The 24,076-nt window shown below is 35.0% G+C and overlaps 1 protein-coding gene across 1 annotated transcript; it reads left to right on the forward strand.

The window, feature by feature from the left end:
• Window positions 1-459: 459 nt before the first annotated feature.
• On the forward strand, window positions 460-22,158 carry LOC100766163 (vomeronasal type-2 receptor 116-like). The gene is made up of 6 exons (XM_027407935.1): window positions 460-656; window positions 10,744-11,023; window positions 11,402-12,208; window positions 17,516-17,743; window positions 18,693-18,816; window positions 21,239-22,158. Exons 1-6 carry the CDS (start codon window positions 460-462, stop codon window positions 22,156-22,158), a joined length of 2,556 nt encoding a protein of 851 aa, XP_027263736.1.
• The last annotated feature ends 1,918 nt before the right edge of the window (window positions 22,159-24,076 follow it).

Genomic DNA, 24,076 nt, shown 5'->3' on the forward strand with positions numbered 1-24,076 from the left:
ATGGGTTGCATCTGATAATAACATATAAAACTTGGTTTGGAATGGCTAATGCAATATGCCTCAAGTATTTCACATGTTGACAATTAAAGAGACTTTTTGTGTTGGGATGGTTACATAGCTATCTCAGGAGTAATCAAGCCTGGGGCCTTCACCTCCACTAATGTGGATGTAATCACATGAATGTGGAAATGAAGATAATTATTTAAACAAATCATTGAAATTTTCATGCACCTGAGCATAATACCTCTGATGCACTCCCTGAAGCCTGAGAATGCTTCACAGTTCTCCAGAGAGCAATAAGCTGAGAAGAAATATATTGGGAAGCATAAATGCCCTTCTAAAATAAAGTGCAATAAAAGAGATACATATATGTGTACAGGAACATTTGAAATGTGGTTTTCTGTGAAACATTGCTTTGTGCACATTTACCTTGGTTTCCATCTTGGTGACATTATGAAGATGGTCTACTTGAAATTTTTCTTCTTGGTCCTGAGGCTTTCCTTTCTATTTTGGAGTTTGACAGGTACCAGGTGCTTTCTGAGAAGAAACGATATAGATATCTGGGGTCAAGATAAAGATACTGATTGTTTGTTTTCTATTTATACAAATCATGGTCACATGAAGAATGAAATTTTCCCCAGTAATCTAGATAAGAAGTAAGTGTCCTTCATTTATTTGTTTTTTTAATTCATCATCAATCCAAATAATAAAAGACATATGTATAAGCAAAATGTCATTCTCCTTCTCTTCTGTCTCTGTTGCCCTACCTTACTATCCAGGACATAACCAAAATTTCTTGTTTTATGCTGGTTATTTCTCTGTTCCAGGTGATTTCATGATTATCTGGCTCATAGTTTTAGGATCAGATATTTCAGGATGGAAGCTGAGAGAGACACCCTGTCTATACTTTTTCTAAAGGGATTTCTTTAAAAGTTGCAATTCCCATTGCATGTTGCCAAATGATATTCCTGAGAATCATAACACAAAGCAGTGAGATGAGTCCATTTCTTTAAGACTGAGTAAATTCCTCTATCAGAGTTGTGTTAGTGTTTCTTCCTTTATGATGGAATGCCCAATTAAAGTGAAGAGAGGTCTTTGATATTTCTTCTCTGCATCATGGGTACATTTCTTAGTAGAATACTGCAATTTTATTCAAGTGTTGTTTATGTCATCATTTCAAGCCTGCTCTGCTGCATGACTCTTGCAGCTGAAATCAAGCATAGAAACATAAAGATCCTTTATTTTGCTAGTTTAATGCTTTTTATTTGATTTTGTTTCTTTTGAGCCCATGTGCAGTCAGATTCCTTTTTAATGGCAATGACAGTAGAGTTTTTCTGTAACATTTTGTGTTATTCAATTATAACATCCATCTTTCCAATTGCAGGAGACATTTTGTGTACTTGTTAAAGAGGGTACATTGTAAAGATGTGTCACTGTGGTTGAAATAAAAATCTGAGTGGTCAATAATTAGGCAGGACTGTGTTGACAGATAGTATGCTAGGAAGAAGAAGACAGAAATGCCAGGAGATGAAAGACAAGCAAAATGGGTATCAAAGAAATGTGGTAATATAGCCACAGGGCATGAAGTAAATTAGTAGAAACAGGGTAATTTAACTTATAGTAGCTAACTTGAAACAAGTTAAGCCAAGGCTATGCTTTCATAGTCAATGTCTCCATGTCATTTTTTGAGCTGGAAGCCAAATAAAAACACAACAACACTATGTCACTGTAAATATTGACTATATTTCCCTTGTCAAGTACTAGAATGAAAGCTGTTGTGAGAAGCACATGCCATAATTTTAAGAAGTCTATTGAAGTCATAAATATGATCACTTTACTTGCTATTGATTTAATATTTTCATGTCTTGATTCTATGGTCCACAACTATAATCTCTGGCACTTATTTCACACTTGTTTATCTTTACCTTTTTCCCAATTATCAAGAGTGTGTTTATATTGTAGGAATACATACAACACACTATAGATTTATATATTAAACCATAATCTAACTTTATTAATTGTATTTGGTTTGAATAATTATAGCAATGTCTGCTATAATTTACTAAGCAAATTATCACAAGTAACAGTCTAAATATATGGTAATGAGTATTGTACAAGATGAGCATTCCACTCTCTGTGAGGAACACAACAGTTGTTTATCATTGAGATGAAAGTTGTATTCATTTTTAATAACATATAGAAGAATGAAATTTAAGCAGAAATGGATGCTTGGTATCATGGAGTAGAATACAGAAATTTTCAAGAAGATTATAGAAATAATGAGAACCAGCAATAAAAGTGGTGATAAACAACTTCAAACTTTTAATATTTGTGATTAGCAAAATCATTGAAATTAGTGTGTTTGTTCCTCAATTTTAGAATTTTACACTACATGAATTATTCTCTAATATTCACTATTTTATTATATATCCTTCATTTTTGAAAGACTTCCTAAAGTTTGGGTACATGCCATTTGAATTTGATTCATAATAAGTCCCAGAAGAAATGTTACAAAAGCCAGGCGGTGGTGGCACATGCCTTTAATCCCAGCACTTGGGAGGCAGAGGCAGGAGGATCTCTGTGAGTTCGAGGCCAGCCTTGTCTACAAGAGCTAGTTCCAGGACAGCCTCCAAAGCCACAGAGAAACCCTGTCTTGAAAAACCAAAAAAAAAGAAAGAAATGTTATAGTGATTACTATTTGTAATAAACATCTTTGACTGTAGCATATGTCAATATGTGACAATCCTAGTAAATGTTTGTTTTCTGGTTTTCAGATTTTTTAATTTGAATTAGAAACAAGATTGTTTTACATGACAATCCCAGTTCCCTTCTCCCTCTGGTCCTCCCCCTACCACCTCCTCCAACTAAAACCATGCCTATCACATATCCTTTCACACACACCCCCGATGGTGAGGCCTTCCATACGGTGTCATCAGACTCTATCATATCTTTGGGATATGGACTAGGCTCATCCCCATGTGTCTTGGCTCAGGGAGTATCGCTCTATGTGGAATGGGCTCCCAAAGTCCACATCTATGCTAGGGCTAAGTACTGGATACTACAGGAGGTACTGTATATTTCCGAGGTTTCCTCAATGAAATCCATGTTTCTGGGGTCTGGATCAGTCCCATGGTGGTATCCCAGCTATCAGTCTGGGAAGCAAGAGTTCCCTGATATTCAGGTCAGTTGTTTCTGTGGGTTTCACCAGCCTGGTCTAGACCCATGGATTCCATTTCAATTCAGTGAAAAGTTGTGGGTGTCAGCTGCTTCTACTTCCACCAGCTGCTGGATGAGTGTTATCAGGTGGCATATAAGTCAGTCATCAATCTCAATATCAGGGGAGGGCATTTAAGGTAGCCTCTCCTTTCTTGCTTAGATTGTTAGCTAGTGTCATCTATGTAGATCCCCCAACATTTCCCTAGTCCCTGATTTCTCTGTAACCTAAAATGTCTCCCTGTATTATGGTGTCTCCATTCTTGTTACCTTCTATTCTTCTGCTAACTCAAACGTTCTGCTCCCTCATGTCCTCTGCATGCCTCCTCTTCTTCCCTTCTCATTCTACTAACTCCCTCCCTCTCTTCCCATGCTCTCAATTTGCTCAGGGGATCTTGACCATTTCCCATTCTCCAGAGGATCATGTATGATCCTCCTTGTTTACTAGCTTCTCTGGAAGTGTGGATTGTAGCCTGGAAATCCTTTACTCTATGTCTAAAATCCACATATGAGTCAGTACATATCATGTCTTCTTTTTGTGGTTTCTTCTAGTTCCATCCATTTTCCTGCAAATTTCAAGATTCCATTGTTTTTGGGGTATTTGTGTATTTTTTTGTTGAGAGCATGGGAAGAGAGGGAGGGAGTTAGTAGAATGAGAAGGGAAGAAGAGGAGGCATGCAGAGGACATGAGGGAGCAGAACGTTTGAGTTAGTGGAAGAATAGAAGGTAACAAGAATGGAGACACCATAATACAGGGAGACATTGAGTAGTACTCCATTGTGTAAATATACCACATTTTCTGTATCTGTTCTTTGGTGAGGGGCATCTAGGCTGCCTGGCTATTACAAATAGTTCTGCTATGAACATCATTGAACAGCTGTCCTTGTTTTATGAATGTTCTTCTTTTGGGTATATATCTAAGAGTGGAATTGCTGGATCTTGTGGTGGTAGACTGATTCCCATTTGCTTGAGGAGCTCCCTGAATCTGGGTACAGGCCACCCTTCCTTTCCTTTCCGACGACTGATCACAACTAGGTGAGTGACCCCTGCTCTTGCCCAACTCCTGTCCAAAGCACCATTCACCCAGATCTCCCCAGACTTGTGCCTGCTTGAAGTAGACACGCCCAGGCAGGGAGGAGCTCCCTGAACCTCGATGTTGAACACTTTCTTTCGTGTATTTCAGCCATTTTAGATTCTTCTATTGAGAATTGTCTATTTAATTCTGTATCCCACTTTTTAATTGGATTGTTTTGTGTTTTGGAGACTAGCTTCTTGAGTTCTTTTTATATTTTGGAGATCATCCCTCTGTCTTTCCCTTTATTGTTAGTGTTACCCCAAGGTATTTTATGCTATTTGTGGCAATTGTAAAGGGTGATGTTTCTCTGATTTCTTTCTCCACCAATGTGTCATCGGTATATAGTAGGGCTAGAGATTTTTTTGAGTTAATCTTGTATCCTGCCACTTTGCTGAAGGTGTTTATCGCTGTAGGAGTTCCCTGGTAGAGTTTTTCGGGTCACTAATATAGACTATCATATCATCTGCAAATAGTGAGAGTTTGACTTCTTTCTTTCTGATTTGTATTCCCTTGATCTCTTTTTGTTGTCTTATTGCTCTAGCTAGAACTTCAAGGACAATATTGAAGAGGTATGGAGAGAGTGGACAGCCTTGTCTTGTCCCTGATTTTAGAGGAATTGCATTGAGTTTCTCTACATTTCATTTGATGTTGTCTGTCGGCTTGCTGTATATTTCTTTTATTATGTTGAGGTATGTTCCTGTTATCTTTGATTCTCCAAGACTTTTTATCATGAATGGATGTTGAATTTTGTCAAAGGCTTTGTCAGCATCTAGTGAGATGATCATGTGGTATTTTTTCCTCAGTCAGCTTATATGGTGGATTACATTGATGGATTTTCATATATTGAACCACCCTTGCATCCCTGAGATGAAGCCTACTTGATCATGGTGGATGATTTCTTTCATGTGTTCTTGGATTCAATTTGCCAGTATTTTGTTGAGAATATTTGCATCAAAGATCATGAGGGAAGTTGGTCTCTAGTTCTCTTTGTTAGTTGTGTCTCTGTATGGTTTGGGTATCAAGGTTGTTGAAGGCTTATAAAGAGAGTTTGGCAAGACCCTTCTACTTGTGTTGTGTGGAATACTTTGAGAAGAATTGATATTACCTGTTTCTTGAATTTCTGGTAGAATTCTGCACTGAAGCTATCTGGCCCTGGGGTTTTTATGGTTGGGAGACATCTGATGACTGCTTCTATTTCTTTAGGGCTTATAGGTCTATTTAAGTTGCTTATCTATTCTTGATTTGACTTTGGTAACTGTAATCTGTCCAGAAAATTGTTCATTTCCTTTAAATTTTTGAATTTTGAGGAATAGGGGTTTTCGAAGTATGACATAATGATTCTCTAGATTCCCTCTGTGTCTGTGGTTATGTGCCCCTTTTCATTCCTGATTTTATTAAATTGCATGTTCACACTCTGCTGTTTGGTATGTTTAGATAAATCTTGTTGATTATTTGGAAGAACCTACTCTTCATTATATTGATTCTTTATATTGTTCTCTAGTTACCATTTTATTGATTTCAGCCCTCAATTTGATTATTTCCTGGCTTCTGCTCCTCAGGGGTATATTGGTTTCTTTGTATTCTAAATCTTTCAGTTGTGCTGTTAATTCTCTAGTGTATTCTCCTGTTTCTTCATGTGGGCCCTTAGCACTATGAACTTTCCTCTTAGCATTGCTTTCAAAGTGTCCCATACGTTTGGGTATGTTGTGTCCCCATTCTCATTGAATTCTAGGAAATCTTTGATTTCTTTTTTTATTTCTTCCTCGACCCAATAATTTCGCAATTAGGTGTTACTAAATTTCCATGAGTTTTTAGGTTTTCTGTAATTCGTGTTGCTGTTGAATTCTAACTTTAAAGCATGGTGGTCTGATAAGATACAGGGGGTTATTTCAATTTTTTATACCTGTTGAGGTTTGCTGTGTTGCCAAGTATGTGTTCAGTTTTAGAAAATGTTCCATGAGACACTAAGAAGAATGTAAATTGTTTTGTATTTGAATGGAATGTTCTATAAATAACTGTCAAGTCCAAATGCACCATAACTTCTATTAGTTCCTTTCTTTCTTTGATAAGTTTCTGTCTCTTGTTCCTGTCCAGTAGTGAGAGTGGGGTGTTGAAGTCTCCCACTATAACTGTTTGTGGTTTTATGTCTGATTTGAGTTTTAGTAATGTTTCTTTTACAAATGTGGATGTCTTTGTTTTGGGGGCATAAATGTTCAAAATTGAGACTTTATCCTAATGGATTTCTCCTGTGATGAGTAGGAAGTTTCCTCCTTTATCTCTTTTGATTGAATTTAGTTTAAAATCCAATTTGTTTGGTATTAGGATTGCTACCCCTGCTTGTTTCTTGGGTCCATTTGATTTGAAAATCTTTCCCAACCTTTAATTCTTATGTACCATCTGTCTTTGAAGTTGAGATGTGTTTCTTGTGTGCAGGAGAAGGATGGATTCTGTCTTCTTATCCATTCTGCTAATCTGTGTCTTTTTATGGGTGAGTTAAGAGCCTTACTATAAGTATATTAATGACCATTGATTGTTCATTCTTGTTTGTTTTGGATTTGGTGGTGGTGGTGAAATTATGTGTGGGATTCCATACCTTTTTTTCTTTTGGCTGTTGATAAAGTAGAGTTATCTATTGCCTATATATCTATGGTTGTAGTTAACTTCCTTGGATTGCAGTTTTCCTTCCAGAACTTTCTGTAGGGCTGGATTGGTGGATATGTATCTGGTTTTGTCATGGAATATCTTGTTTTCTCCATCTATGTTGATGGAAAGCTTTGCTGGTTATAGTAGTCTGGGCTGGCATCCATGGTCTCTTAGTGTAGGTAGAATATCTATCCAGGACCTTCTGGCTTTCAGACTTTCCATGGAAAAGTCAGGTGTAAATCTGATAGTTTTGCCTTTATAAGTTACTTAACCTTTTTATTTTTCTGTTCTTAATATTTTCTCTTTGTTTTATATGTTTGGTGTTTTGATTGTTATGTGGCGAAGAGACCTTTATTTTGGTTCAGTCTATTTGGTATTCTGTATGCTTCTTGTATTTTCATTGGCATGCCTTTCTTTAGGTTGGGAAAGTTTTCTTCTATGATTTTGTTGAATATGTTTTCTGAGCCTTTGAGTTGGATTTCTTCACCTTCTTCTATACCTATTATTCTTATGTTTGGTATTTTCATGGTATCCCATATTTCCCAGATCTTTTTTTAGGGATTTGTTGAACTTAAGATTTTCTTTGGTTGATGAGTCTAATTCTACTACTGTGTCTTCAACTCTTCAGATTTTCTCTTGCATCTCTTGCATTGTGTTGGTTATGGTTACATCAGTAGTTCCTGATCAATTACCCAGCTTTTTTATTTCCAGCATTCCCTCAGATTGTGCTTTCCTTACTGTCTCTATTTCAGTTTTTAGGGCTTGAATTGTTTCCTTGAGAGATTTGTTGGTATCTTGTATTGTTTGGTTTTTTTTTTCTTCCAATTCTTTAAGGGATTTTCTCATATACTCTTTGAGCTCCTCTATCATTTTCATGAAGATGTTTTTAAGGTCATTCTCTTCTGCTACATTTGCATTGTGATGTTCATGTCTTGTTGGTGTATGGTTTCTAGTCTCTGGTGGAGACATATTGGGTTTCCTGTTGTTGAATGTGCTTTTATATTGTCCTCTTCTCATCCTTTCTTCTGGTGGGTGTAGAGGGGTTTCTTCCTCTCCTAGTGGGTATGGGACCAAGGATCCCTTCTGGTAGATGCAAACAGATCCAATATACTGATATCTGTCTTTTTCTTGTGCGTGGAGGTGGCACTGTTCCTGGGGCCTCAGGACTGTCCAGGTGTACCGGATACCACTGCAGAGTTAAGATCTGCTGAGCAGATCCCTGGCATCAGATGTCTCTGAGCAGGGCCTCCACAATGTTTGTTTTCATGGAGCTTCTACACCACTGGAAACTAATATGACAAGCTGGAGTATTAAAATGAAATGTTTGATATGAATTCATTTAAAACTCAATTAGAAGACTACCTTCAATATACCACACCACTTTATTGATCCACTATTTTCATAAATGTTATCACTAAAAAGGATTGTTGGTTGACCATTTTCTACCCAGGTTACTTCTAAGTTTTTTGGTGTATAATTTAATGAATCAGATTTCACATGTGCCACTCTTTTGATGACATACCTAACAAGAATATCTGTGATTAACCAAAGGCATTTTTTGTGGCTTCAGTTATTCACTAGAACTTGTGATTTGATTGTTTAAAGACAGAAAGAGTAACATATTGTATATAGTTATTTCTTTTATAATATATATATATAATATATATATATATATATATCTTCCAGGGATATCAATGAAAATGCAATCACATCAAATTAATTTTCCAAAATTGTGAGTTCATGTAAAACTTGAATGTTATGAAGCTATTGTACTAGGTACCATTTTTATTAGTTGGTTAATAGCTTAGTATAATGGATTTTGATGAAATTTGCTCTGCTCTTTCACCAATATTTTTATTAGCACATCAAGTATCATTTGTACTTCTGATTAATTTTTGTACTTGTGTTCTTTCAGTGAGCAATGAATGATCAACCTGGTGTCATATCCTTAAAGAAAATTGAGTCTCACTTTTCAAGAATGTATTAATGGCCACTATTCCTCCATTCTTAGCCATTTTTGTGATGAATGAGATTTGTGTCTAGATTATTTCTGTTATACATAGATAAAGGATTTACTTAGAAGAGCAACTTCATGACTCAGAATAAAGCAAGAGAAACCTGTAAAAACAGATGATTGGAACAAAATAACAAAGGAGGATTATCCTGTTAGTGGCAACGAATAGAAATACTGACACTAAAGGATTTTTCTTTAGGATATGAAATAACGGCAGCAACAAAAATTTGATCTTGAAAATAAACAGAGTGTTACGATTGGCAGCATATCATATTCATGCTTCACAGTAGAAGACAGTATGGTGAAATGAAGGGGAGAAAATTTCCACTCATACTCCAGCTAGTTGACAGATTAAAATGAAAACCCAGCAATGAATAGTAATGGGTCATCTTTAAGATTAGAAAATGTAGAAAAATGATGTTTCATGGGAAAAATATTTTAAATAAGCATGTAAACTACTAAGTACTCTAAAGTGTGATATAGAAACCTTTGAATCCAAAATGAAAGAATAATAGGAGTTCTTCGAAACTGAAGACTTGAATACACAAGAAGAAAAATTATGTATTCTAAAAATTTATTTGTAATATAAGGATTTAATAAATTTATATATTAATGTCTTGCAATGGTAATTTCATTGTTTTAACTATAGATTTCAAATATAAAACTAGAAATATACATGAAAAAATTCACATGAAATGGAAGGTAAATAAATAAACAATGCAGCTGTGGTTATTTCTAAATTGGATAGAAATGTTCAAGAAATAAAGAAAATACTGAACTTCACAGTAAAATTATTCAAGGAAAATAACCATAACTTATAGGGGAAATATACTGTTGATTCAATTGGATACTAGCTAAAGAACAAGAAAATAGTCTAGTGAACTCAAATATGGGACCCCATCATAAAGCAATGAAAAACACATGAGAGGAAACAAGAGCTGAAACACTCATAAAGAAAACAGAAAAATAAGACAAATTATTAACAAAGTTTTAGGTAATTTTTAAATGAATGAGAAAATACATCAGAGAAAATACTCAGATATAAAAAGTAAAGATATTAGAGAAGTTAAACATTTTGATAATCAACAGAAAGCAACAAGAATCTGTAGAAAGGATTAGCATGTTCAGATGAATAAATAAAAATGAAATAGGTCATCATTAACCTGAGGTCCCATTTGAAGATGGCTTATTCCTCATAATATACAGTCATTGTTATAATCAATAACATATCACTGAAAATTAATCAGCATCAAATGGAATGGAAAAGGACAAAGGGACATGAGCTACAGATAAAAAGTAAAAGTAATTAAGCTATATCTATTTATGAATTTAAAGATTCTCAGAGATGGTAAAACAAATGAATATATGTGGTTACCCAATCCTTTTATTCATAACTAAGTCATGGCTTTGTCAACAGCAGTTTCTTTGTTAAAATTTATCACAATCTGGGTAGAAGATTATATCCTTCTATTTTACACGTATGTTTTTTATTAGAATTCTAGAATAAAGTAATGAGTAGAAATAAATGTCTTCTAGGACCTTCTTCTCAGTGTACACACATGCAAAGGAATAAAACTATGAAAGTTCAAAATCAAAGAATCCCACATGAGTTCTACCAAAAAACTCTGATGAATCTTTACATAATTTGAGAAATCTCATATTCTCAATCTGTACTATTACAGGGCTTGTATCACCATAGCAATGGAAAAAGTATGAATAAAATAAATTACCACTATTAGTGTAAATTAATATTATGTTTGGAGCCCAATCCCTAATGATCTCTTTGCTCTCTTTTCAGGCTGACTACTAAGAATATCCACTTGATTTTTTCTCTTTATTTTGCTCTTGAAAATATCAACAAAGACACTCATATTCTGCCAAACATTTCTCTGCTAGTTAAAGTTGAATGTAATTTACTGGATGATTGGAGAATGAATAGTTTATCCACAAGAATTGGTGAATTTCTTCCTAACTACTACTGTATAAATCAGAGAAGATACTTAATTGTACTTACAGGTCCAATATGGTTATCATCTGCAATGCTTGGACCACTCCTGTACATCACTAATAGACCAGAGGTAATGATGAGTGAGCAAGTTTTAAAGAAATATTGGCTTCTTTTATTCTGATTTTCAGATACCGAGGCTGACAGAACAAGTGTGTATATGTTTATTTGAGGCAGAGTATTCAAAGCATATATTCTCAGAATGTATTGTGACATACAATAGTACTTTAGCATACATACACCCAAAAGAAACTGAGAAAATTGAAGTGTTTTAGAAGCAGTCTTAGTTCATTTATGCTTTTTAAGATATTTAGAAGAAATCACATTTGATTTAATGAGAGGAAAATATACATGCCTTAATATTCCAAGCATTTGATGAGCACAAATATTTTAGAGTGATCATTATGTATTCTAACTTCTTCAAGTTATTTTTTATGTTTATGGCATTCAGATTTACTATGGGCCATTTCATCCTATTCTGAGCAGTCGTGAACAGTTTCCAAATCTCTACCAGATGGCTCCTAAGGACACAGCTCTGGCCTTGGCAATGGTGTCTTTGGTGGTATATTTCAGATGGAACTGGGTTGGAGCAATCATCTCGGATGATGACCTAGGACTTCAGTTTCTCTTTGAATTGAGGAGAGAGACACATAAAAACAGTGTATGCTTGGCCTTTGTACACATTATTGTGGAAGATAAAATATTATTCCAGAAAAATGCAAATATCTTTTATAATGAGATCATAACATCATCAGCAAGAGTTGTTATCATTTATGGAGACAAAGACTCTCATCTTCAGCTCAACCTTAGACTCTACAGATTAGTAAATGTTCAGAGGATCTGGGTCACTACCTCAGAGTGGGACTTAATCAAACATAATGAGAGATTCCTTCTTGATTCCTTCTTTGGGACCTTTACTTTTTTGCCTCATTTTTCTGAATTATCTGGTTTTACAACATTTATTGAGACAATAGATCCTTCCAAGTATACTAATCCATTTGCTCTTGCTAAATTATGGTGGATTTATTTTAATTGTTCCACAAATTCATTTAATTTAATGAAAATTAAGAATTCCTCAACAGACAAACTATATATATGGTTACTCAAGCACAAGTTTGAAATGTCTGTGGGTGGTACAGGTTATGTCCTATACAATACTGTGCATGCTGTGGCCCATGCACTCCATGAGATGCTGCTACAAGAAGGACATACATGGCCAAATTATTCTGGGGAAAGGCTGGAATTTGACTCTTGGCAGGTAATAAGTATTCTAAATGAATGCAACGTAGTGATAAAATATAATTTTTGTAATAGATAATGTGGTTTCTGTGCAAGAACACCTGGATCATTTCTAGCCTAGACAGAATTTATATACAGGTTGACAAATATCTGAGACTCTTACTGATTAAAAACTCTACTACGGAAAACAATAACAGATTTTCAAGATCTGTGCCAACAGTATTTTCCATAACAATTTCTTCCACATGTGCATAGTTTCAATATTTGAAATAAAATATAGTTCGTTCTATTTTTTAATTTATTGACTTAGAGACAAACTTATTTTCCATATAAATCCTACTTCCCTCTCCTCACTCCCATCCTCACATGACCCCCATGAACTCCCCATCATAAGCTCCATCCACTTGGTAGGAAGGGTGAAGCCTTTCATGGGTTATCATAAAATTCTGTCCGATCTTTTGGGGGAGGGTCTAGGTCTTCCCCGCTGTATCTAGGCTGAGAGCGAATCCCTTCATGGGGAAGGAGCTCCCAAAGTCTATTTCTGCACTAGGGATAAATATTGGTTCCAAGGTCAGAGCTCCTATAAACTGCCCAGGACTCCGCACTTGCACCTACAATGCAATGCTGGTTCCCCAACTTCATGACTAGGGAACATGTGCTCTTAAATGGTCAGGTCACCTTTTTCTGTGGGGTTTGGCAGCATGGTCTTGATGCTTTTGATCATCCCTCCTCCCTATCTACAAATGGATTCAAGGAATTTAGCCCAGCATTTAGCTGTGTGTGTCTACTTCTACTTCCATCAGCTACTGGATGAAGGTTCTATAATGGCATTTAAGGTAGCCATCAATCTCATTATAGGTGAAGGGCATTTAAGGTAGCCTCTACTATTGCTTAGACTCTTAGTTGGATACATCCTTGTGGAACTCTGAACAATTCCTAGAGAGAAATTTTTTTAAAAACCTATAAGGGCTCAAAGTATTATGGTATCTCTTTATTGCTCTCCTCTATTCTTTTGCAAATGTACTCTTCCTGATCTCTCATTTTCTCAGCCTACTGTACTGCTTTTCTCTTTCTCCTCCCTCCCTGCCCTTTCTGTCAGGCTACCAATTTGATCAGGATCACTTGTCTCTTTCCCCTTCTCGAGGGGACCATCTATGTCTCTCATAGGGTCCTCCTTATTCCTTAGCTTCACTGGTGGTATGGAATGTAGGAGTGTTATCATTGCCTCTTTGTCTACTATGAGTGAGTACATAAGATGCTTCTCTTTCTATGACTAGGTTACCTCAGTCACGATGGTTTCTTACAGTTCCATCCATTTGCCTTCTAATTTTAAGATTGCATTGTTTTATTTTTCTGCTGAATAATACTACATTGTGTAAATGTACCACATTTTCTTCATCCACTCTTTGACTGAACAGCATCTATATTGCCTCCACAATCTGGCTATTACAAACAATGCTGCTATGAACATATTTGTACAGATGTCCTAGATGTATCAATGTGCATCATTTGGGTATATGCACAAGAGTAGAATTGCTGGATCTTGTAGTAGACTGATTACTCTTTTCAGGAAAAGCTGCCATACTGATTTTCAAAGTGGCTGAACAATTTTACACTCCCACTAAAACGGGTAGAGTGTTACCCTTTCTGCACATCCACTCCAGCATAAACTATCATTGGTGTTTTTGATTTTACCCATTCTGACTAGTGTAAGATTGCTTTGTTTTGCATTTCCCTGAAGGCTAAAGATGTTGAGGAATTTCTTAAGTGTCTTTTATCCATTTTAGATCCTATATTGAGAGTTGTCTATTTACTTCAGCATTCCTACCTTTCAATTGCATTATTTGGTATTTTAGTGTGTAGCTTATTGAGTTCTTTCTATATTTTGGAAATCAGCCCTCTGTCAGATGTAGGGTTGGTGAAGATTTTACCCATTCTGTAGGCTGCCATTTTGTCTTGTTGACAGTGTCCATTGCTTACAAAAATAGTCCTATCAGCAGGTACCATTTATTAATAGTGATTCCAGTGTCTGTACTATTGGCATTATGTTCAGGAAGTGGTCTCCTGTACCAATTAATTCAAGGGTACCTTCCACTTTCTCTTCTAGTAGGTTCAGTGTGGCTAATTTATGTTGAAGTCTTTGATCCATTTGAAATTAGTTTTGTGCATAGATAAGAATATAACTACAATCCTTCTACATGTCAGCATCCAGTTATGTCAGCACCATTTGTTGAATATGCTATCTTTTTTCCATTGTATAAGTTTAGCTTCTAGTAAAAAATCAGGTTTCCACAGGTGTGTGAATTAATATCAGGGGTTTCACTTGGATTCCATTGGTCTACTTTGTATCTGTGTCAAGACCAAGCTGTTTTCATTACTAAAGCTCTATAATAGAGCTTGAAGTCAGGGAAGGTGACTCCACTGTAAGTTGCTTTATTGTACAGGGTTGTTTTGGCTATTCTGGGATTTTTGTTTTTCCATATATATAATATGGAAATATATATATTTAATATTATATATATATATATATATTAAATTCTGTGAAAAATTGTGCTGGAATTTTGATTATGAATGCATTGTATATGCAGATTGCTTTTGGCAAGAATGTCATTTTTACTATGTTGATTCTACCTATCCAAGAGCGTTGTACATCTTTCCATTTTCTGGTATCTTCTTTAATTTCTTTCTTTAAAGACTCAAATTTCTTGCAATACAGGTCTTTCACATGTTTGGTTAATGCTACCCCATGATATTTTATGTTGTGTGTGGCTGCTGAAAAGGGTGAGTCTCCACTGATTTCTTTCTCATCCCATTTACCATCTATGTATAGTAGGGCTACTGATTTTTTGTGTTAATCTTGTATCATGCCACTTTGCTGAAGGTGATTATCAGCTGTAGGAGTTGTCTGGTAGAATATTATGGGTCAGCTATGTATACTATTATATCATCTGCAAATAGTAAAAGTTTGACTTATTACTTTCCAGTTTGTATCCCCTTGATCTTCTTTAGTAGTCTTATTGCTCTAGCTAGAACTTCAAGTACAATATTGAAGAGATAGAGAGTGGGCAAACTTGTATTGTTACTGATTTTAAGAGAATCACTTTGAGTTTCTTTCCAATTAGTTTGATGTTGGCTGTTAGGTTACTGTATATTGCTTTTGTTATGTTTAGGTATGTTCCTCTTATCCCTGACCACACTAAGTCCTTAATCATGAAGGGTTTGTGGATTTTGTCAAAGGCTTTTTCATCATCTAATGAGACAATCATGTAGTTTTTCTTTTGCAGTTTGTTTATGTGGTGGATTACACTGATAGATTTTCATATGTTGAACAATCCCTGCATCACTGGGTTAAAGCCTACTTGATAATGGTGGATAATTTTCTGATGTTTTCTTGGATTCAATTTGACAGTATTGTGTATTTTGCATCCATGCTGATGAGGGATATTGGTCTGCATTTCTCCTTCTTAGTTGTATCTTTCTTTGTGTGGTTTAGGTACCAACATAATTGTAGCGATGTAAAAAGAGTTTGGCAAGGACCCTTCTGATTCTATTTTGTGGAATGCTTTGAGGAGTATTGGTATTAGTTGTTATTTGAATTAATGTTAGAATTCTGTGCTGAAACAAGGATCTTTTTTGGTTGGGAGACATGATGATGCTTATATTATTGGATATAGATTTATTTATATTTCTTATGTGTTCTTTATTTAGTTTTGGTAAGTGATACTTATACAGAAAATTGTCAATTTCATTTAAATTTTCCAATTGTGTGGGAAACGGGTTTTCAAAGTATGACCTGATAATTCTCTAAATTTCCTCAGTATCCTATGTTATGTCCTCCTTTTCATTTCAGATTTTGTTAAGTTCCACATTCTCTCTCTGCCCTTTGGTTTGTTTGGATAAAGGATTCTCTATTTGGTTGATTTATTTTGGAGAACAAATTCTTTGTATCATTGATTTTTTGTTTTGCTCTCTTTGTTTCTACTTTATTGATTTCAGCCCCCAATTTCATTGTTTCCTGTAATCTGCTTCTCCTGTGTGAGTTTGCTTCTTTTTGTTCTAGAGATTTAATGTATGCTGTTGATTCTATAATGGAACTATTCTCAAATTTCTTCACGTGGGTTCTAGTAGTATGAACTTTCCTCAGAAGTGCTTTCAAAGTTTCCCATAAGTTTGGGTATGCTGTATCTTCATTTACATGGAATTCTAAGAAGTCTTTAATTTCTTTCTTTATTTCTTCCTTGACCCAGTAGTGAATCAATTCAGCAATTTTCAATTTCCTTGTGTTTGTAGGTTTTCTGGAATCTGTGTTGTTGCATTCTAACTTTAAACCATTGTGATCTGATAGGATACAGGGGGTTATTACAATTTTTTGTATCTGCTGAGGTTTTCTTTGTTGCCAAGTATGTGGCAGATTTTAGAGAAGGTTATGTGTGGTGCTGTGAAGAAAGTATATCATTTTGTGTTTGGGTAGAAAGTTCTATAGATGCCTATTAAACCAAATGGGTCATACTGTTAAACCCAAGTGGGTCATAAATTCTGTTCTTTCTTTCTTTCTTTCTTTCTTTCTTTCTCTTTTTCTTTTCTTTCATTTCTGTCTGGTAGTCCTACCCAATAGTGAGATTGGGGTGTTGTAATCTCCCACTGTAAGTGTGTGGGATTTTCATGTGTGACTTTAGTTTTACTAGTGTTTCTTTGACAAATTTGGGTGTTTGTCCTTGGGACATAGTTTCAGAATTGAGAATTCATCCTGATCAATTTTTCCTGTGATAAATATGAAATGCCATTCTTCATCTCTTTTCATTAATTTTAGTTTGAAGCCTAATTTTTTACATACTAGGATAACTATACCAGCTTGTTTCTTAGGTCCATTTGATTGTAAAATCCTTTCTCAACCATTCACTCTGAGGAAATATCTGTCTATGAGTTGAGGTGTGTTTCATGTAATCAGAATCTTGGTGTGCAATTAAGTAAATAGATCCTAAAGAACAGCAAGTGATTCTTCCACGTTGCTTAACATACTGAGGAGTATTATTTCTTAACTGATTATCAGGTAACATTTAGAGGAAATAGTTTGGGTAATATCTCTCTACTCTCTAAAAATATCATTCAGGTGTGAAAGAGCTAAAGAATTATCCTCAGTGAGAAGATGGTATTTCCAAAACATAATGTTGTTGTTATACCTTAGTGGATTTTCTTTCTAATTACCATATGAGATTTGGTATTACATCACATTTCTTGATATATTAAGAAAATATAGGTAATATACTCCTCAAATTATTTGTTCTAATGCATAGGAATACTTAAAATTAAATAATAAATGTTTCAGGTGGTCAATTTCCTGAAGACCATACAATTTATAAACCCTATTGGAAAGCAAGTGAACATGAATCTGAAAGAAAACCAGGATATGAAGTATGACATTCATTACACTATGGATTTTTTGCCATACCATGGACTTAAGGTCAAAATAGGAAAATTTTCCAAACATTTGTTGCATAGTCAACAGTTTCATGTGTCTGAAGAGATCATAAAGTGGAATATAGACCTCAGGAAGGTTTGTTTTACTTATTTGTACAATTCTACATGTAACACAAGTACCCCAAATATAAAAATTGACTTTACAATCTTCATGAGACAGAGTATTTTCAAATATAGTCACTAACTTCTCGCATTTCTAGATTTTCCTTCACTACAATTTAGTTCAGTAGTATGAAAATTCATACAATGTGGATGGTCCTCTTTTCCTGCTGACCTACTGGCCACAAGGTCAAGAGGGCAAGAATTAATATCAGTGACAGAAAGCTCTGTACATATCCCATGAGCATGAGTGGAAACAGCTCCAAAGGAAACAAACTTTGGTGAACCAGATCAACTTTATTAGAGAATACAAAGAATATATAAGATTGGGGAACATGGGGACAAACCATAATTTGCCTTAAGAGGAACACTCCTATCTCAAGGCTTAGTATGTGTAGGGTTCTATAGCAGATGATGCCTGATTCATCTTTGGCATGCACTTTGGCACAAATTTCTGCTAGAAGGTTTTTGTTAGGAAATCTGCTATAGAAACAGCTTTCAGAGAAGATTAGTCTGGTTGGCACAGAACCATTCTCCAGATAATGGCATGGACAGAAAGGAAGATCTGTTGTTTCTAAGTAGACACCTGTTGTTGAAGTATTGAGATAAGGCACCAGGCCATTGGGAGGCTGTGACATTTACCATCCAGCAATGTCTTCCAACATCGTATCTATGCATTCAAATGTCTATGTACCTATGTATATGATAGATAGATATAGATTAGTTATAAACCCACATATACATACAAGTTTTTCATAATATAAATGACAATATATCTGTAATATAGGAAACACAATATAAAACAGACATTACTTTTTAATTTAATGCAACTTTGTAACAGGATGTTTTTCAGTAGTACTATGTTCTAAATGTCTATCACTATTACCAAGTAGATAAAACATTTTTAATATTCTCATTTTCCTAAGATTCCACCCTCAATATGCAGTGTGCCTTGCAGTCCAGGATTCAGAAAATCCCCTCATCAGGGAAAGGCTGTTTGCTGTTTTGATTGTACCCCTTGCCCAGAGAATGAAATTTCCAATATGACAGGTAAATACATAACATAACAAAATATTCATTGTATTAGTTAAATTCTCCCTTTTTTACATAATTCTCAGTGACATCTACTAGGAATTGAAAATCAAATGAATAGCAATTCTACTCCTTATGCATCACATCCTGTGCCCTGAACTTCTTCTTTGAATCCTTATTGTAGAAACTCTTCACATATTTTCTTGTGGAAACTGTTTTAGTGTACTAAAGATCGATCCCATTACCATTTATCTTTAGTCTGAGATTCAGCCCTTCCTAATATCTTCCCTAAGACATGGAAGTTGCAAGTCTATATTTATATACCCCAATGAGATGTGTCACAACGTGTACAAGCTATTGATGATGCATCCTGCTTAAGAGGCATGCATATTCTCATGTGTCCTATGGTAGATCATGTAGTCACTTGGTAAGTTTCCTTTTGAGTTTGGAAGCCAGCATACAGAAATCCAAATTGAGACATATATTTAATGTATTAGTCATGAAAACAAGTAGGATTGGAAACATTTCAGATTAAGTAGTCAGGGATATCTACTTATTGACAAAGTTCCCATGTAACATTTGGTAGTATAACAGGTAACTAAAAGATGGAATTAATTGCTTGGGAATAATGATGCCAATCTAAAAAAAAACTTTTTATTTTACTTCATCTGTACATCAAAATGTAAATTTTTCCAAGTAATTTGAACATGATTAAGGTGGAGATGCATGTAGAGTTTAGACACAAATAATTCCATTGAAAAGTTAAACATTATTTGTAGAGTACCAGTTGAATACTGGGGAAAATGTTTCTTACAATAATAAATTGAAAATAAATCAATGAGAAATTATGTTTAATTATATTAACTTTAGTTGATAATAATAATGTACTACTATTACTTTATAAAATTAAATAGTTCCTTGTGTTTATTTGAAAATATTGATAATATAATATTTTATAACAAATAATGATTATAAAATGATTAGAAAAATAAAACCATATGAGTGTTTTGCCCAATGGTTTACATAATGATAACATCAATATTAAAATTAGAGGCATCCATGTATTTACTTCCTGCCTGCTCTTTCTTGTATTCCACCAAAACTTAATATTTCAAGCAAGGTTATCAAGGATTAGTATGGCTGGCAAAAATAATTTTAAAAATCATCCAAAGGGATACTTGCTCAGCCTAGATATATGTGGGGGAGCCTGTCCCCAAGAGATGTGAAGACTTTGATGATACCCTATGGATGGCCTCACCTTCCCTGAGGAATTTATGGAGGCTGGGATGGGGACTTTGTGGGGGCAAGAGGAGGATAGGAGGGAGAGGTTACTTGGATTGGTATATAAAATAAGATTGTTTTTAATTTAAGTAAAAATTAATTTTAAAAATATGTTAACGAATTAAAAAATTCATCCAAATACAAAAATATAAAAAGATGGAGACCATCTCTCTCAAGTTGTTTTCTCAATAAACATTTTTCTATTGAGAATAGTGACAATCAAATCTTACATAAATTAGTAAACTGGTAGACTCTTTTTCTTGACGACAATCATAAGAAACCTAATAGTAAATGTGATACTTCAACACATAGACACTTAAGGTGGTAAATACTTTATGACGTTTCTCCTTTCCCTGACACTATTTATGCAGTCTTTAAAGCTATATGTATGGTTGGCTGTGTTTCATTAAACAAGAGGTTACAAAAAGTAATTGATATTTGGTACCTGCCTTGTAGGTGACAGAACAAAACACATGTGAAAGAATGTGTTTCTATTATGTCATATTTTATAGCCAATAGAATGGTTCATAATGAATATGTCATTCAATATTGTTCAAAATAAGGTATTTTATTTTCCAAACATGAATAATCTGTCACTTGCTGAAAAATTTTAAAAGAAAATAAAAATGATCTGGCTGTAAATGAAAAATATAAACAGACTTTAAAAAACGTCATGAAGAAAAAAGATTTTGACCTTTGTTGCTATTAATTTTTTATTTTGGGTTTTTTTTGAGAAAGGTTTTCTTTGTGTAACTTTGTAGACCAGTCTGGTCTCAAACTCACAAAGAATCACCTACCTCTGCTTCCTAAGTGCAGAGATTAAAGGCATGTGCCACCAACACCCACCCTTGCTATTAATTCTTAAGCACAAATTTAACTTTATATCTACCACTAAAATAAGGCTAGTGTGACAAGAGTTTTTTGTTTTTTGAGACAGGGCTTCTCTGTGTAAGTTTGGAACCCATCTTGGCACTCGCTCTGGAGACCAGGCTGACCTCGAACCCACAGAAATCAGCTGGTTCTGCCTCCTGAGTGCTGGTATTTAATGGGTGCTCCACCAAAGTCCAGCTGTGACAAGAGATTTTTACTACATTATTATAACATATTCTCTGAAATACCAAGAAATATTAACCTGATGATACATTTCTTCCTGTATCAGGCATGGATCAGTGTGTGAAGTGCCTTGATGATCAGTATGCAAACCCTGGAAGAAATCGCTGTCTCAAAAAAGTTGTGACATTCCTGGGATATGAAGACCTCTCGGGAATGTCTCTAGCCTGCTTGGCTGTATGCTTTTCTCTACTAACAGCTGGCATACTAGGTGTCTTTTTGAAACACAAGGACACTCCCACAGTCAAGGCCAATAATCGAGATCTTAGCTATGTTCTGCTTATCTCCCTCATTTTTTGCTTTCTCTGTTCCTTGCTCTTCATTGGCAAACCCAATATAATCACATGCTTGATGCAGCAGACCATATTTGCCATAGTGTTCACTGTGGCTGCTTCTACGGTGTTGGCCAAGACAATTACAGTAGTACTGGCCTTCAAGGTTACTACTCCAGGTAGAAGGATGAGGAGGCTGCTGGTGTCAGGGGCACCGAACTTCATCATTCCAATCTGCACCATGATTCAACTGATTCTGTGTGGGATCTGGCTGGGAACTTCTCCTCCATTTGTTGATGTTGACATACACATTGAAAAAGACCACATTTTGATTGTCTGTAACAAAGGTTCAATTACTGCCTTTTATTGTGTTCTGGGATACTTGGGATCCATTGCCCTGGGAAGTTTCACTGTAGCTTTCTTGGCCAGGAATCTGCCGGACACATTCAATGAAGCCAAGTACTTGACATTCAGCATGCTGGTGTTCTGTAGTGTCTGGATTACATTCCTCCCTGTCTATCATAGCACCAAGGGCAAGGCTATGGTGGGTGTGGAGGTTTTCTGTATCTTGGTCTCCAGTGCAGGGCTGCTTCTTTGCATCTTTGCTCCAAAGTGTTTCATTATTTTGTTAAGACCTGAGAGAAATTCTTTAAAAAATTACAGGAATGTGCATTATAAAATTGAAAATACTCATTAAATTTTCCTGTCATATTCATTTTACAATACATGAGCAAAAGAGTAAAGTGACACATTTACCCTCAAATATTAAGTCAAAATATGTACTTTGTCTCATTAGTTAACATAGAAAATAAGCTACACATTAGAGCTGTAAAATTTGGCAAGACCTCAGTTCTCATGGATCAAACATTCTGATCTCACATTGCAATATCTGTAATGCTAGTTTCCTGCTTTATATCCATGTACTTGATTTGGATAATAGCTATACATTAGTCTAGATCTTATGTATTAACATCTTATATAACTTATGTACTATAAATTATTGTTAAGTTTCTGTTCTTTTCTAAATCATTACAGTGGGAGATGTATGGGCATGCATATATATATATATATATATATACATATATATATATATATATATATATATATATATATATATATATGAGAATTCTGTTTAATTTGACATGAGATAAAAAGTACATTACACAAAATTAATTGATTCATTTATGACCAAGTATTTTGTATTTACATGACACACATACACCCATATGTAACAAAAATAATGAAAAACTAAGTGGCTCTAAACTAAAAAATTAGGGCTTGAGAACAGTGACAGGAATGGAGGAAGGAAGGGAGAGAGGCAAGTGATACTATTGTATTTAAATAAACACTAAAAACATAATTCTAAGAAAAGAAAAATTTTCTCAGGCCCTTCATATATGACATATACCCATGCACATGAATACACATTTACACACACACACACACACACACACACACACACACACACACAGAGAGAGAGAGAGAGAGACACACACACACACACACACACACACAGTATACATTGCTCTGTAACCTTGAAGTTCTCTTAGTTTTCAAAATTCATTCTTCTATAACAACCTGAGGATTAAAGAAGACTCACCTTGTCCTACTGTCCACAATAGTTACAAATGAAATTCAGAAATTATGAGAAAACAGAGGCTGTTTTCCATCACTTATTGTATTTTTTATGGGATAATGTGGAACCTACATTAGGATGCAAATATTTTTAATAGTTTATTCTGGCTGTTTTTTTTCTTTCATTTAAAATGGAATCTTTTTTCATACAGTATATCTTGATTATAATTTCTCCTCACCGTGCTCCTCCTAGTGTCTCCCTGCTTACCCCCTTCTAGAACAACTCCCATCATATCTATTAATAGAAAATGAAACAGGCTTTAAGCAATAGCATTCAAATATCCAAAAATATAGTATATTAAGCTGAAGAAAAATTGTCATATTTAAGTTGGACAATGCAACCCAGAGAATCCCAACAGTAGGAATAATAGTCAGGGACCCATTCATTCCTAAAATAGAGTCCTTATCCTACAGTGTGTTCTGCTGGCAAAACATGCTAGGGCAATGGTGGCAGGCAAATTGCAGAAATAGCAAAACAATGTCTGATTTGACTAAGCCCCTTCCTGTGGGACAAAACCTACACCCATCACTGAATGTATAACCAAGTAGCTGAGGTCAGATATTCCAGAAATGATAAGTAAAACAAAACACTACTGCTCTAAAAAGGAAACCAATAAAATCGTTTCTACAGATAATCTATCCTTAGAAATCAGTGTCTGATTCAGTCATCATCAGAAAGGCTTCCTCCAGCAGCAGAAGGATAAAGATGCAGAGACCTTGTGGACATTTTGTGGAACAAAAGTGTAAGTGAGAGATATGAATCAAGTTCTTCCCCTCAGAGATCAAGGAATATCACAACAGAGGAGATAGAAAGATTCTAAGAGCTAGATGCTTTGGAGATTATCAGGAGAAAAAACATATTCTCATAATCAAGTAAACAAGGAGCATATGATTGAAAGGAAGTAGCAAGCACAGGGTCTGCAATGTATGTGCCATGTCATCTGTGTGTATATTAGATCTATTAGTTTAAGACTTTTAAT

Source organism: Cricetulus griseus, chromosome 3 (assembly GCF_003668045.3).
Source record: "Cricetulus griseus strain 17A/GY chromosome 3, alternate assembly CriGri-PICRH-1.0, whole genome shotgun sequence".
Taxonomy (NCBI): Eukaryota; Metazoa; Chordata; class Mammalia; order Rodentia; family Cricetidae; genus Cricetulus; species Cricetulus griseus.